This window comes from Entamoeba invadens (genome assembly GCF_000330505.1).
Source record: "Entamoeba invadens IP1 unplaced genomic scaffold scaff_1105074725341, whole genome shotgun sequence".
Taxonomy (NCBI): domain Eukaryota; phylum Evosea; order Mastigamoebida; family Endamoebidae; genus Entamoeba; species Entamoeba invadens.
In genome coordinates, this window is record NW_004191634.1 from 18130 (window position 1) to 19236 (window position 1107).

A 1107-nucleotide genomic window follows, 5' to 3' on the forward strand; every position below is an offset into this window, starting at 1 on the left:
AGAGAAGCACATAAGAAAAGTAGTTTAATATACAGAAGACAACAAAGGAAACAATTTAATGTTTTAGACAAAGAACTTAGATTAATACAAGAAAAAGAAAGTCAAAATTTAGACGAAACAGAAATTGAACACTTTGATTAGAACAAATTTGTTTATTTGTTTTTAATAAAAATAAAAAAAAATATTTTTGTTTATATAATATGTTTGAAAAAAGCTAAACTTCTGGGCATAAAACGTGATCTCACTAGAGCACTAAAAAACAAACAAAAATCAATAAAGTCGAGGTTTTATAAAAATGATTGGGACGTGTACTATATTTTCCGAAAATTGAGAATAAACACAATTTAATTATTTTTTAAAACAATTTTAACATAAAAACTATAACATAATGATAATAATCGCATTTTATAATAGTAAACTATTATAAAAATGATATTTAATCACAAAGACATTACTTTGATTTTTAACTTTACTAATTGTCATTGACAATAACAATGGATTTTTACTACAAATTAAAAACATAATTATAATGTTATTGACTAAAGTAATGTTGATCAAATCACTTAGATAATGTTCTATTAATTTCAAATTATTAAAATGGTTTTGGAACAAATATAAAAAAGTGTTAAAAAAGCAGTATTGGGTTTAAGTGAGTAAAAACAAAATAATGAAATATGATGTTTATTATGGTATTATAATATTTAAAAATGAAAAAATCATTACATGTTATAAAGAGGTTATGAAACTAATTAAATACAATAATGTCTACACAAAACGAAGATTTATATGTTGGCATTGATTTGGGTACCACATTTTCAAGTTTGAGTTACTCTGACAATAATACAAAACGTGCTACTATGCTTGATTTTGGTTTTAATAGTACAGTATCGGCTTCGATAGTCAATTTTACTCAGACCCCGATAGGCGTATCTGTGGAAAATGCAAGCGTCATTGGTGAAGTCAAGAGGTTCATTGGTCTGAATTATGATGATTTTGCTATTAAAACAATTTGTAAGGAACTTTCATACAAAATTGACAAAGATAGCCACAACCGAATTACAATTCCAGTAGTTTACAACGGCAAACAATCTCCTTTACCCCGAAGAA

The 1107-nt window shown here is 25.5% G+C and overlaps 1 protein-coding gene across 1 annotated transcript; it reads left to right on the forward strand.

The window, feature by feature from the left end:
* Nucleotides 1-761: 761 nt before the first annotated feature.
* EIN_240690 (hypothetical protein) lies at nucleotides 762-1107 on the forward strand (the record flags this gene model as incomplete). Its single annotated transcript, XM_004183100.1, has 1 exon — nucleotides 762-1107. A coding segment is annotated over one exon (346 nt), but the record flags the coding sequence as incomplete, so codon positions are not given.